The 12091-nt window shown below is 38.9% G+C and overlaps 1 protein-coding gene across 18 annotated transcripts in view; it reads right to left on the bottom strand.

Moving 5' to 3' along the window:
• The window catches only part of LOC104675570 (microtubule-actin cross-linking factor 1), a 392257-nt gene that overhangs the window by 161656 nt on the left and 218510 nt on the right, over nucleotides 1-12091 (bottom strand). For all 18 annotated transcript variants that reach the window (XM_030942495.1, XM_030942497.1, XM_030942493.1 and 15 more), the window contains 7 exons: nucleotides 11893-12055; nucleotides 10485-10568; nucleotides 7559-7666; nucleotides 7266-7364; nucleotides 5925-6077; nucleotides 5536-5624; nucleotides 2601-2736 (listed from right to left, as the gene is read on the bottom strand). In XM_030942495.1, the coding sequence (XP_030798355.1) occupies nucleotides 2601-2736; nucleotides 5536-5624; nucleotides 5925-6077; nucleotides 7266-7364; nucleotides 7559-7666; nucleotides 10485-10568; nucleotides 11893-12055 (832 nt within the window). The remainder of the gene's footprint in view (nucleotides 1-2600; nucleotides 2737-5535; nucleotides 5625-5924; nucleotides 6078-7265; nucleotides 7365-7558; nucleotides 7667-10484; nucleotides 10569-11892; nucleotides 12056-12091) is intronic.

Below are 12091 nucleotides of genomic sequence, written 5' to 3'. Positions count from 1 at the left end.
GAAATAAATCAAGGTCTGACTCTAAATCTTGTATGCCCTCCCACAGTCAGACCCAGAAAACTATAAAAGACAAGTACAGTAGAGTCACATCTTAACACAGGAGTTAGGTCCTAAGGTCAGTGAATAAGGCATATACACTGTCAAAACTACCCTTGCAAATCCTAGAAAGAGCTCCTAAAGAATTCTCATTTTGAGATCTTTTATCACAGAATAATACATTCAGATTTTAAATTATTTAAGTGTTTAACCACTTAACAACACTTCATCATTTTTATTACTCTCCAACTTTTCAGCTCTTGTTTATGTTCATTATTTTCATTTTCTGTATATAATTTTATCTGTCCCTCTTTGGTCAGAGCTACTTTCTGATTACTTATTTAACTCTCTACCTTACTGATGGAGGATCTCGTGGAAGCAGTTTCCAATTACTTCCCTGCCTTCTAAATAATAGCATTCCATTTTACCTCAGTGAGTAAGTTCCATAAGAGCTGATCCATTGCCCATGAAGGTCTAGGAGCAGTAGCTGTCATTCAATAAACATGGGACGAATATGGATAAATAATAAGGAAACCCTTAAAATCATTAAACCATTTCCCCTCAGATTTTAGAAACATGCACTGAGGATTTCAAGCTTGATGAGGTGCATACAATAAGAATACAGTATGGACAGCAAATGAAAGAACAGTATATTTGGTTCTCATCTCCATTTCTACATACGTATTCAATCAATGGAATAAGTGACAGACTTCTCTATAAAGTACTATTTATTCCCTATCTCCTTGTTTTCTGACCAAGAAGAGAAAGTTCAATCTGTATAATTTAAATATATATATTATGCAAATTCCCTATGTGTCTGTTTTAAAGAAACTGAAGGAAAAAGTTCACTGGAATGTGATACCTGAAAAATTTCAAGATACCTGAAAAATTCCTTTTAGAAAATCCATGAAAGACTATTCAGAACAGACAATATGACAAAGAAAAACATTCCTTTGAGAACTTTTCATTTCTTTTGCGAGATTCATGGAGTCTCAAAAATGCTGACACTGAAGAAAGGCCTGGAGTCTAGCCAAAGAGAAAAGTCTACAATGTTACTTCCAACACCCTCATAATTGGAGAATAGGCAGGAAACACTCAGCTGGGAAAAAATCCAGAGAAACTCATTTCTATCCTACCAAACATGGACATTCTGACCTAAACAAGCATTAAGAGATAGAAGGAGAGGAGGAAAGAAAACATAAAAGGCTTCTACTTACCAGAGTTGCAGGGCACGCCTCAGGCAGATAAAAGATAGAGCCTTATGGAGCAGCTCAGCCGTATCACACACACAGTGTAAGCTTGGTGTTAGCGTCCAGCATGCGACTGTTTGTTTTTGCAAAAAAGAACCCCAAACAGGTCGTCCTCTTTTCCCTTTGTGCATTTGTGCTTAAACTCCAAAGGGTTAGTGAAACTTGTAAGCAAGGATGTCAGTTAATCAGAACAATACTTCACATGAAACACGCAAACAGTACAGGAGACACATCATGCTCAATGTAGTGGTGCTCAGCAGCTTGTCTTTCTTTTTTTCTTTCTTTCCTTTTCCCCCCTTTTTTAACCTTTCAAAATGAGAACTGGATGTTCTCAGCAAGCAATTGTTAAAACTTTTCACATACTCCCTTATATGGTGAAGCAACAAGCCATTGGAAGTGGGCTACCTTAAATGGAGAATGTTACACCAGCACTTTGTTTTTGGAAATACACCATCAAATCATTGCTGGTTCTGTCTTGTGGTCTTTACAACTCCAGCTCCTGTTGCACAAAATTTATATCCAAGGACCAGAATCAAGACATGCTTTGTCTGAATATCATTTTGAGCATCATCTGGACCAAATTTGACTATCACATGAGCTTAATTTTGGCCTGCCCCACATAAGTTGGCCATTGCTTCACAACATAGGAAATAAGCAGGCAAACACACATATATATCCCAGAGACACATGTATATAATATGGTAAGTGTACACACACACACAGGTATCCAGGAAGAACTTAGGACAACCAGCAGGAAATATGACGACTTTCATATGGTCCAGGAAATGAACATGGAGGGGAACTGGTAAAGATGCCACATGATGAGATGACTATGGGTGAGGGGAACCAGCGTCTTAGTCAGTGAAACTACTCTACTAGTTTGCTTTGGAACTTAATATTTCTCATTGCCTTAGTATGGAGGGAAGACGTTCACAGGTTTTTCTTTCCAATATCCAGAACTCTTGGCTATCAACTTTCGTGTGACAATGCCACAAGGGAGTATCTTACTGCCCTGTGATCATATACAACACAGAATTTATGTTCTCCTCAACTGCTGTCTGCCACAAAATGGCATAAGACAAAAAAAGTGAACCAGGTCTAAAGGGTTAACTGTGTCTTCTAGTGCTTTTGACTGACCAACACATCATGGAACCCCAGTAAAGAAACACAAGACACATGGCTGCTAAGGTGAGGTTAAAAATTAAGTCACATTGGTCATGGAAAGCTAGTGATCATGACTCTGGATCAGCAAAGCTGCTTTCATACCATTCAAAAGGTATCCACCCAATATTTGGAGATGAAAACTAAAAGTACCTTTTGTTCTGTCTGGTGAGCCAACTGGCTCTGAAGCTGCTGAAGCTGATTTGCAGAACCATCACAAAGGTCATGGTAAGCCTGGTTTAGGGCATTCACTTGCTCAGATATTTGTTTCTTCTCTTTTTCTGAGAGCCTGGAAGATGAAGCATTAAAGCTTTTTTAGGGGAAAAAAAAAAAACAATCTCCAAACTCTGCTCTATTGCTTCAAAATTACTACTTCTTCATCTTGGATGGATGATCTTCTTCCATATTCATGGGAGACTTTGGCATTTCACTCAGTTTTTCTGTCTATCTCAGATCAAGTCACGGTTCTTGGTGATGTCAGTGCTATGTCCACCCCATGCTTGTAGTTCAAATGACCTCATCTCCACTTTAGCCCCACCTACAAATGTCAAACTTAGACCCTTCTATCATCTGAAATTATTCTGCTTCTGAAATCTTAGACTTTAATAATCCACTATATGATTATAACTCTACCTTCCAGTTTTATCTTTCTTTACTCCTTCTATACCTATTTTCTTTTTAAAATAAAATACTTAAACAGGCAGAAGAATATAACAAATTCTCATTTACCTGTTATCTAGCTACCCAGCTTTCATTTCACGATTTACTATTTTACATATGTGCTTTAGGCCCTTTTCTTTTTCTTTTCTTTTTTTTTTTTTTTTGAGATGAAGTCTCGCTCTGTCGCCCAGGTTTAAGTGCAGTGGTGCGGTCTTGGCTTACTGCAACCTCCACTTCCTGGGTTCAAGTGATTCCCCTGCCTCAGCCTCCCGAGTAGCTGGGATTACAGGTGCCCACCACCACACTGAGCTAATTTTTGTAATTTTAGTAGAGATGGGGTTTCACCATGTTGGCCAGGCTGGTCTCAAACTCCTGACCTCAGGTGATTCTCCTGCCTCAGCCTCCCAAATCACTGGGATTATAGGCATGAGCCACCGCACCTGGCCGCTTTAGACCCCTTTTCTAAGAAATAAGACATTACAGATATAATTAAAGCCCACTGCATATTTGTCACCGAGTCCATTCCTTTCCCTTTCTTCCCAAAGGTTACCACCTCTTGAATCTGATGAATCCTGCAACTTTCTTTTTTCATTCCAGATTGTTTCTTAGAATGAACTCTGTTGATTCAAATGGGAACTATCCATCAACTCATGGATATGTCCTAAGCCTTCCTTAACACCTCCATTTCCTCTTATTCTATCAGTCCTCTCTACTAAGTTTCTTTTCTACAGAGGCCAGACCCCACAATCCACATTCTTGATCAGTTCCCTACCATTATCCTTGCACTCTCCACTCACTAACCTGATAAATGCCCAACCCCCATTCAATCAAACCATCAGTCTCTTCTGCTCCTACACTAAGGCTGCTAGGTAAATCCAGTTAGAGAAAAAAAAAAATTCCACAACCACATAGAGAGAGCCAACTGGTTCCCAATCTCAACTGGGCCACAATATTTCCTGACAATCCTCTTGTAAATTTCCAGCCAAGTTCTTCTTCCTTTCTTCCTGGGCACCATCCTTTCAACAAACCTTTCTGCCTATTTCAGAGAACATACAGACCACTGGGCACTAATTCTCCTACTTTCTGGCTTCAGTCCTAACAAATTTACCTCTATCCATACCTTTCTTAATCTCTTTTCCCTCATCTCCACCTCAGAAAAAAGTGGTCCCAATTTCCTGTTTAAGGTTGTACTTTCTAATGATCAATGAGTTTCATCCTCTTGCATGTCCACTGGGACCTTTCTCTAATTATTTCCTCCCCTTTGTCCTTGAGACTTACTCCAAAACATAGTTAAGTCCATTGTAGCTTTTTTTTTTTTTTTTTTTTTTTTTTTTTTAGAGACGGAGTCTCACTTTGTCGCCCAAACTGGAGTGCAGTGGCCGGATCTCGGCTCACTGCAAGCTCCGTCTTTCGGGTTTACGCCATTCTCCTGCCTCAGCCTCCCGAGCAGCTGGGACTACAGGCGCCTGCCACCTCGCCCGGCTAGTTTTTTGTATTTTTTAGTAGAGACGGGGTTTCACCTGGTTAGCCAGGATGGTCTCGATCTCCTGACCTTGTGATCCATCTGTCTCGGCCTCCCAAAGTGCTGGGATTACAGGCTTGAGCCACCGCGCCCGGCCCATTGTAGCTTTTAAGAAAACAAAACCTTCTTGATCATATATTCCATTTTTAAATATTGACTCTATTACATTTTTCCTCTCCTATGTCCTGGCTTGTTGAAAGAGCAGTTCTGTTTCACCTTCCTTGCCTCCAATATGCTCCTCACCATACTAAATCTGACCTCATCCCACAACTTGTCACCAGAGGCACCAGAGACTTCTAACTTGCCAAATGTACAGATATTTCTCAACTTTTCTTGACTTCTGAACTTCTCTCCTTTTTAGAACTCTGTTCTTTCTTGGGTTCTGAGTTATCATTCATAATTTTCCTCTTCCTTCTCTGAGGCTTCCTCAACAGGCTGAGAAGCCCCAAAAAACCCTTTGAAGTAATCTACCCTCACGCTTTCTAATACACTAATAATTCAAATCTCTGTCACTTTATGTGATAATTTTCATGTGTAACCAAACCCATAGATTCATTATCCTTAATATCTCTTGAATATTAGTCTCTTCATTTCCATTCCTCGTCATTTCTTGCCTACATTATCAGAATAGCCTCTTAACAGGCCTCTCAGCCTCTATTCTCACTACATGTCCTTTCTTTATATAACTGTTCTAGCAACCTTTAAAAGCAAAACACAATCATGTTTAAAATCTCTTCCCATAGCCAACAAATTAAATGCAAACTCCTCAGTATGAACTACAGGATCCCCCATAATCTGACTCTTGCTGCCCTGAATTCTCCAGTCTGAAATCTCATTACAGCCATAAGTTTTAGCCTGATAGACCAGGTGCCCCAGATGTGCCATAATCTCTCATTTAATACTCACTTGTGACCATGCTTGGCCAAGAAGATCTGTGATGTTTTAATAGCTTCAGAGACTTGTTCTTTCTTTGTTGTCAGCTCTTCTGCCAGAACCTACATGGTAGAAATAAAGAGAAAAAGCTTCAAAACCCAAGAAATAACAGTCAAAATTTATTTAAAAATTTTTTTTAATCCTAGAGAAAACATGCAGCTTAGGTCAAATTATCACCAATGAGCTACAGCTGATAAAAGGGTACAAGAACAAACAAGATGGCTTCTTAAATTTCTTTAAGTTAACATTTACTTAGGTAGCAATCACTTCTGGAATGGCCCACATGTGACTTCTACTATTCCACCTAATGCATTAACACATATTATTCTACCCAGATAAAAAGAGATGGACCTTCTTCTCACCTGCTGTTCCAAAATAGCTTTTTCAATGTCTGTTGATTCTTTGGTCTGGGATGAGGTAGCTTTTCCTTGTGTATTTCTTGCTAGGGTAGACACCCAGCCCAAAAGTTCTTTAACCTTCTCCACATGTTCTTGTTTCTCCTCTTCTACCACTTTCTAGAATAGGAAATAGAAAATCAATATTCTAGCAATGTCTTTTATTAGGTTGGCATGACTTCAGATTTTCTTAAATGAAGTCTTCCTAAAAACAGACACAAAAGTTACCTAAATAAGTAGGCTGTGAAAATAACCCCAAGTATAATTTAGCCAGGCTACAGTATTGCTCACAGGTGTTTGTGAGCTGAATTTGTTATACCTAGGTTTAATACCTTTCTGAAAAATACAAACAAATATAATAGGCACTCAATAATTATTTAATGATTTTTTAAAAAATCTCTTCACATATAGCATCTTACTCATTTTCATAATTCTTAGGTTTACAGGTGAATCTGTAAGAAGAGGAGAAGAGACTGAAGCCTACTGAGATTATATTATGTAGGTATGGATATAAAGAAAGTCTTGCTAATTTAAAAAGCAAAAGATGGTATGGTTAATGTTTTAACAGCTTTTCTTTTATAAGAGAGACTGAATATGCAGAAACTTATTTTACAAAGACAGAAGATTTTTATAATTACAAAAAGATGACATGCTCATTACAATAAATTCAAACAAGTCTAAAATACATAATTATGTAATTTAATCTTATTTCCACAGAAATTTGGTATAAATGCCTATAAACTTCTTTCTATGCCTTATTACGTCTTTGTAGTATAGTTTTGTTTTTAATGAAATCATAATTATACATAGTATTCTAACTTCCTCATCTCTCAAATATTATATAACAATTTAATTGTATAATATATATTACATATATAACATATACAATTTTTTGCTGGTTTTAAAAAAATTTTTAACTTTTGTGGGTACATAGTAGGTATATATATTTATGGGGTACATGGAATATTTTGGGCTTTTTTTTTTGAGACAGCCTATTGCCCCGGATGGAGTGCAGTAGCACAATCATGGGTCACTGCAGCCTCAATTTCCCAGGCCCAGTGATCCTTCCACCTCAGCCTCCCAAGTAACTGGGACCACAGGCATGTGCCACCATGCCCAGATAATTTTTAAACATTTTTTGTAGAGAGGGGATTTCCCTATGTCACCCAGGCTGGACTCAAACTCCTAGGCTCAAGTGATCTTCCCACCTCAGCCTCCTGGGTACCAGAGACTATGGGCACACACCACCATGCTGGCTAAGCTGTTTTACTGCACTTTCAAGATAATTTTGGACCCAATTGTCCTCACCTCCTCCTCCTCCAGACGCCGGAGTGCATCACTGATGTATTTCACGTGCTGAGTTGTTAAAGTCACCAATGCCGTGTAGCGAGTCCTTAAGTCCATGAACTGTGGTTCAAAAGAACAATTTAAATAAATCATCTGCCAGAAAATGAAATGTAAATAGTTGAAAATAAGAGGAAATGTTCATGGAGTCACATGTTCACCAGAAAAGTGAGCCCTAAATCAAAATATAAGGCCCAGGCAAATGAATCTTTCCTTAAGGGAAGACAGTGGTGTATTTCCTTTTGCCACCCTCTCACCTCTTGAGTGATGGCATCTGAAGAGGAAAGCATGCGACGGCGCTTGCCAGGGGATTTCTGCTGCGATTCCACAAAGGCCTTGTATGTCATCAGTTGCAATTCATAGTCCTAGGAAAGGATGAATTTCACTACAGTTACTCAGGGTTTTATAATTCACATACATCATGTAATAAATCATAGCTTTTTATTGCTGGAAGCATTTTGGTGACCACTCAGGCTGGAGGTTAGCAAACTTTTCCTGTAAAAGGTGAGGCAGAAAATATCAGGCCATACTCTCTCTCTCATTATAAGTGAAAGCAGCCATAGGCAATATATAGATGAAAGAGTGTGGTTGTTAGAATAAAACTTTACTTATGAACACTGAAAACTGAAGTTCATATAGTTTTCACATCATAAAATATTATTCTTTTGATTTTCTTTTCAACCTTTTCTCATTGGCCATACAAAAACAGGTGTGTGGACAAGATTTGGCCTGTGGGTCACAGTTTGCTGACGCCTTAGTTGCATGCAGTCTGACCAACCCTTTCATCTCATCTGTGGGGAAAGTGAAACCCAGAGAGGGGATGTGAATTTCCCTAATTAACAAAGTGGGTAAGTAACAGAGTCAAGATTAGAATCTTAGTTTTCTAATCCCTAAACCAGTGTTGTCATTTTACCATACTATTCTGCCACTTCCTCTGCAACCATTCAAGCTCTGCCCTAGTCTACTCGCTTATTCTCTCACATGAAGTAGCCTTATGAGTGCAGTAGCCTCTTATGTACTTTCACTGCTTCTAGTCTCATCTCAATCTATTCTCTATTGTTCCACCAGAATACTTTTTCTAAAACCCAAAGATGACCACATCATTCTTCTCCTTAAAAAGCTTTCAGTGATCTAGAATAGAGCTCTTCAAACACCAACATGCATATAAATTATACGGGGATCTTATTAAAATGCACAATCTGATTCAGCAGGTCTGAGATTCTACATTTCTAATAAGTTCCCAGGCGATACTGATGCTACTGGTTCGAAGATAACACTTTGAGAAGCAAGAATAGAAGACAAAGCCAAAACAATGAAACAAGGCCTGTCATGGGTTGGCCCCAATCTCACTGCTCATTTTCGATAGTCACTGCTCCTTACTGTGTCTTCTAGCTATACCAGAATACTCTCTATTTCCTCTATAATCAAGTATTTTCATTCTTCTCTGCCAGGGATTATGCAGTTCCTTTGCCTAAAACGTCCTTCTGCTGTCTACTTAAAAAAACTCTGAGTACAAGGAAAACAGGAATGAATTTGTAAAGGAATCCATAAAAAAATAGTAGTAGCAACATTAAAATAATTATAATCAAAGCAATTGGTACCACTTACTGAGTGCACTTTAAGTTTGAGGCATGGTCCTATGTATACATTCTCTCATTTAATCTTTGCAATCACTCAGTGAGGTATTATCGTTCTCATTTTATAGATACAGTAACAGAAACATACGCTAAGTGCATACTCAAAGTAAGCCTGGAAAATGGTGAAGGGTTTGAACTCAACTCTTTCTTACAGTGAGTGTTCTGTTATTAACTAAAGGAATGCCTTCATTCAAAAGTATTTGTTAAGCATCTTCTATGTACTTGCCATTGTTCTGAGTGCTATACACACATACTGAGAAACAAGTCAGGAAAAACTTTGCTCCCTTGGAACTTATATTCTAGTAAGAGTCACAGAATAAACAAATAAATACAAAATAATCTCAAGTTATTTTTTTTCTTTTTTTTGGAGACAAAGTTGCCCAGGTTGGAGTGCAGTGACACAATCATGGCTCAATAGCCTTAATGTCCCAGGCTCAAGTGATCCTCCCACCTCAGCCTCTTGAGGAGCTGGGACTACAGGTGCACACCACTATACCCAGCTAATTTAAAAAATTTTTTGTAATGATGGGATCTTGATGTGTTGCCCAGGCTGGTCTCAAACTTCTGGAATCAAGTAACCCTCTTGCTTTGGCCTCCTAAAGTGCTGGGATTATAGGTTATAAGCCACCACACCTGGTCTCAAGTCATTTTTCTTTAAAGATGTTCTAAGAGAAATAGGGGAGAGCTAAATCATTCACGGCCTTACAAACCATGTAAGGATTTAGAATTTTATTATGACTTTTATTTACATGATCTTATTTACCATATTTCATCTATTCTAAGGTACACATTTTCTCCACATTTTAGTCTTTCAAATTGGAATATATCTTAGAATCAATGGCATGTCACATAATTGGCAGAGTTTTTTCTTCTTTCCTCTTTTTGGCATGCAGAAAATTATGGTGTAGCTTGTAATCAATAGAGTCTAAGATTCAGTGACATGCAATATGTTCTAAAAAGGCGATTTTGGCTACTGTGTGGGAAAACAGCCTGTGGGGGCCACAGCAGAAGCAAGAGACCAGCTCAGAGGGTACTGTAGTAGTCTTCAGTAGAAGATTCTTCACTGCAATGTGAACTAGGGAAATATAGGGGGAGATAATGACAGGTAGTCAGATTTGGGACATGCCTGAAGACACACCCAACGGAGAATATAAAGCTTAAGGCAAAGAGAAGAGTTTAGGATGACTCCTGGGTTTTTTGCCTCAGCAACTACAAAAAAAAGGCAATATTATTTCCGAGATAGGAAAGACAAGTAAGAAGCATATTTAAGAAGAAAACTCAAACATTCTGTTTTTGCCATGTTAAGTTTAAAAGGCCTACATCATGCAAATGGAAATTCCTCAAATCACAGCCAACATCTACTACTTCTCCAAGCAACCCCAAACATGGGGTTGCAGGAAATATACATCTGTTTAACTGAAGGATCAGGCCAGCTTCTAGCATAAGAACTCTGCTTAATTTGTCCAGAAATAGAACCTACAGTGAAGATGTAGGTTTTCCTGAGCTGGTGATGATTCATGTTCTTTTTGGGATGTGGTAAAGTTACCTTTACAATAGTAGAGTACTGCTGGGAAAACTTTTGACATTGATCCAGTTTTGTCTGATTTCTCTCAATTTCTGCAAATAGAGCCTAGGAAGCAAAATATCACAACATTATCATTGCCATTACCACCATTGAAACAGCTGAATATTTACTATGTTCTAAGGCAGTAGTTTTCAAATCTTAGCTGCATCAGAATTGCTGGAAAGGGTGGTTAAAACACATACTGTGGGGCCTCACCTCCAGAGTTTCCGGTTCAGTGGGTTTGGGTTCACAAATTTGTACTTTTTTGTCTTTTTAATCTTTTGTAGAGACAAGTTCTCGCTTGCTTAACCAGGCTGGTCTCAAACTCCTATCCTCAAGTGATCCCCCTGCCTCAGCCTCCCACAGTGCTGCAATTACAGGCAGGAGCCACTGTGCTGGATCCAAGAACCTACATTCCTAACATGTCCCCAGGTGATATGGATGCTGCTAATTTGGGGTCCACACTTTGAGAACTACTATTCTAAGTATTTTATACGTATCACTTCAGTTAATCCTAGCAACAATAATCTCATAAGGTTAAATAAATAACAAACTATGTCCATTTTATTGATAAGGAAGTAGAACACTGCGAGGCTAAATAACTTCTTCAAAGGCTTATAGCAGATAAGTGAGCCAGGATTGGAATCCAGGCAATACAACTCCAGATCTCATACTTTTTTTTTTGAGACGGAGTCTCACTCTGTTGCCCAGGCTGGAGTGCAGTGGCGTGATCTCAGCTCACTGCAAGCTCCACCTCCTGGATTCACGCCATTCTCCTGCCTCAGTCTCCCGAGTAGCTGGGACTACAGGACCACGCCTGGCTAATTTTTTGTATTTTTAGTAGAGACGGGGTTTCACCGTGTTAGTCAGGATGGTCTCTATCTCCTGACCCCATGATCTGCCCGCCTCGGCCTCCCAAAGTGCTGGGATTACAGGTGTGAGCCACCGCGCCTGGCCTCATACTCTTAACCATAATGCTAAACAAAACAAAACAAAACGCCAACAACAAAAATGCTTAAAATGAATCATTTTCAAAAAAAAAAAATCATTTTCATCTACTTAGAATTTTCCCTTGGTTTTCAAAACCCCGTATCTAATCCTAGTAAAATAAAATGTAATCTAAAGAAACAAAATAAAGACAATTTTAATCTGTCCATCTAGTGGTTTCAATACAGTTACAGAAACTCAGAACTGAAGGTACCTTACAGGTTCTCTAGTCTAAATGCAAAGCCAGTATCTTGGGAACATCCTGTTCAAACCACGCTAAGAAAAGGGAACTTGGAATATCTTCCATTTGGAGGAAGCTTTAATTGCTAGTACATCATTTTCTTTTATGATAAAGAAAATTTAAATTTCTAACTCTTCCCTCCAGAGCTAATACCACACTCACTGTCTGCTGACTGAGCTGCTCCGAAAGCACTCTGCTATCCTCTGCCTGGCCTGGCTTCATCATTTCCTGCTGGGCAGTGGTTTCCTCAATCCACTTGATGAGAGTTCCATGGCAGGCTCGGTAATCTCCCAGAACTTCCTGGATACTTTCTAGTTCAGATTGGCTAGAAGAACAAAGGGAAACTGCTATCAGATACCTT

This window comes from Rhinopithecus roxellana, chromosome 12, assembly GCF_007565055.1.
Source record: "Rhinopithecus roxellana isolate Shanxi Qingling chromosome 12, ASM756505v1, whole genome shotgun sequence".
NCBI classification, from domain to species: Eukaryota; Metazoa; Chordata; class Mammalia; order Primates; family Cercopithecidae; genus Rhinopithecus; species Rhinopithecus roxellana.
This window is presented reverse-complemented; position numbering and strand designations above follow the sequence as displayed.